This window comes from Rhinopithecus bieti, unplaced genomic scaffold, assembly GCF_001698545.2.
Source record: "Rhinopithecus bieti isolate Rb0 unplaced genomic scaffold, ASM169854v2 scaffold_63316, whole genome shotgun sequence".
Taxonomy (NCBI): Eukaryota; Metazoa; Chordata; class Mammalia; order Primates; family Cercopithecidae; genus Rhinopithecus; species Rhinopithecus bieti.
This window is the reverse complement of record NW_016824497.1, coordinates 1,831,490-1,833,770: the sequence shown is the minus strand read 5'-3', so window position 1 is coordinate 1,833,770 and position 2,281 is coordinate 1,831,490. Positions and strand designations below refer to the sequence as shown.

The 2,281-nt window shown below is 47.5% G+C and overlaps 1 protein-coding gene across 1 annotated transcript in view; it reads left to right on the top strand.

Annotated features, from left to right (window-relative positions):
• The first annotated feature begins 2,106 nt into the window (after positions 1 to 2,106).
• The window catches only part of LOC108522257 (glutamate-rich protein 2-like), a 10,308-nt gene continuing 10,133 nt past the window's right edge, over positions 2,107 to 2,281 (top strand). Inside the window, exon 1 of the mRNA XM_017862337.1 lies at positions 2,107 to 2,279. Within this exon, the coding sequence (XP_017717826.1) occupies positions 2,107 to 2,279 (173 nt within the window). The remainder of the gene's footprint in view (positions 2,280 to 2,281) is intronic.

The window sequence follows — 2,281 nt, the reverse complement described above, 5'->3', positions numbered from 1 at the left end:
TGAAAGTAGTTTTATTTATATACAGAATATTATGGTAGAAGTAATAATAATATCTGAGTTGTTGAGGACCTGTCATGTGCCAGGCTCTGTGTCAGGGGCTTTATTTTCTCTCATTCCATGTTCTGAGCTATAGGGGCAGGTAGTGCACATATTTCCACTTGGCACTTGAAGACCTTGAGGCCCAAGGTGGAAGCCAGATCGCTCTAACCACTCGTCGATGTGGAGAAAATACTTTTATTCTCCAAGATCATAAATCTTTTTTATATATATATACACACACACACACACATACACACACACATATATATATATAGAGGGTCTCACTTTGTTGCCCAGGCTAGAATGCAGCGGCGCAATCGAGGCTCACTACAACTTCGACCCCCCGACCCCACCCTACCCGTGCCACCATGCCCAGTTATTATATTTTTTGTGGAGACAGGGTTTCGCCATGTTGCCCAAGCTGGTCTCAAACACCTGAGCTCTAGCGATCCGCACACCTCGGCCTCCCAAAATGCTGGGATTGCCGGATGCGGTGGCTCACGCCTGTAATCCCAGCACTTTGGGAGGCCAAGATGGGCAAATCACGAGGTCAGAAGATCGAGACCATCCTGGCTAACACGGTGAAACCTCGTCTCTACTAAAAATACAAAAAAATTAGCCATGTGTGGTGGCGGGTGCCTCTAGTCCCAGCTACCCGGGAGGCTGAGGCAGGAGAATGGCGTGAACCCGGGAGGCGGAGCTTGCAGTGAGCCTTGATCGCGCCACTGCACGCCAGCCTGGGCGACAGAGGGAGACGCCCTCTCAAAACAAAACAAAACAAAAAGTGGTGGGATTAGAAGTGTGAGCCACCGTGCCCGGCCCATTATTCCATTTTTGCTCCCTTTCAGGAGCAATAAGTAAACATTAAAAACACTGCATTCTACAAATGAACTTGAGCTTTTCTGTTAGGGGGAAGAAGAGTAGGTAGAGAAAGAAAGTTTAATCAAATTTGACGTTTTCTTACACTTCCTTGTAGTAGATCAGTGGGAATAACCAGTCAGCCATTACCCATTCATCAGTACTAAGCAAATTCAGCAAAACTAATGTTTTCAAAGGTGTTGCTCAAGACATACCCTTTGCCTTGTTTAAATGAAAAGTCCTCAATCAAACAAGACATTTTCTAGTAAGGGTGTTCCTGTAATAGAGGAGGCAGTGGCCTGCTATGTCCTTATCAAACTAGGGATGTATTTGTCAATGACTCCACTGAGTTCTTCTCAAAAACTTCCATTCTGGCATTTTTCCTTAGCCTCCTACCTATCATCAAGGGCTCACAGGAGATTTAAAGAATGAACAGATGACTAAGAGAATTAAAAAACAACCATGTCTCTGTATTCTTTTGGTTCCGGAAATGGTCCAGCTGGTTCTATTTTTATTATAACAATAAAATTTGCCATTTACTAAGCATCTTCTACATCAGAGCTTTACATATTTTAATGTCATTTTAGCTTCACAACCATCTACAAGGTACATATCCTCAGCGGGTACCAACTCCAGAGATTAAATAGGGAGTACACCTGATATTATGTCTACCATGTGAAAGTCGAATCCAGATTTGAGTTCAACAAACAGGCGTCCTTCAAAACACGTTGCCTAGCAACAAATTGATTCTAGTTACTTCCGGCATCCCAAGTGGAGAAAAATAACCAATTCCTTCCTAGAAGCCAAGTTTGAGGGACCTTTAGAATTCTGTAACAGAAAAGCTCCCCACCCCCTTCTGTGACCCAAGCAGTTACTTAAACACTAATACCTCCCATTGGCTGGCGTGGCAGAGCAGCAGCTCCGGCGCTAGAGGGAACCTGGGCTGCTCTCGCTGCGGGAAGAGCTGGGTCTCTGGTTCAAATCACTTGAATCTGACTTCTGGGAAAACTGGCGTCCAGGGACTCCCCCCGGAAACCCATAATCTTCTTGGGACGACCTCAGGTTGGGGGACTAAGTCCTGCAGGGGACACTTGTTCATCCACAACCAGGGACACCCATCTCTCCCAACTCAAGACTTCTTTTTACTCCCCAAGTTTAAAACTCTGAGGCCACCCCGCCCCCTTCCCTCTCCCTCGCTTAGAATCAGGTATGAACACCGACATTCCAACCCTCTTTCCTTCTTCGGCGCTCCTCAAGGTAACCGGTGCGCGTGCGCACGTCAATCCGAGGGTGTGTGCTCCCAGTTTCCGGCGCCGCGGGACACCCACGACCGCGGGACTGTCCCTCAGCCCGGCCGCCCGCCCCGCCCCCCCGACCCGCCTCC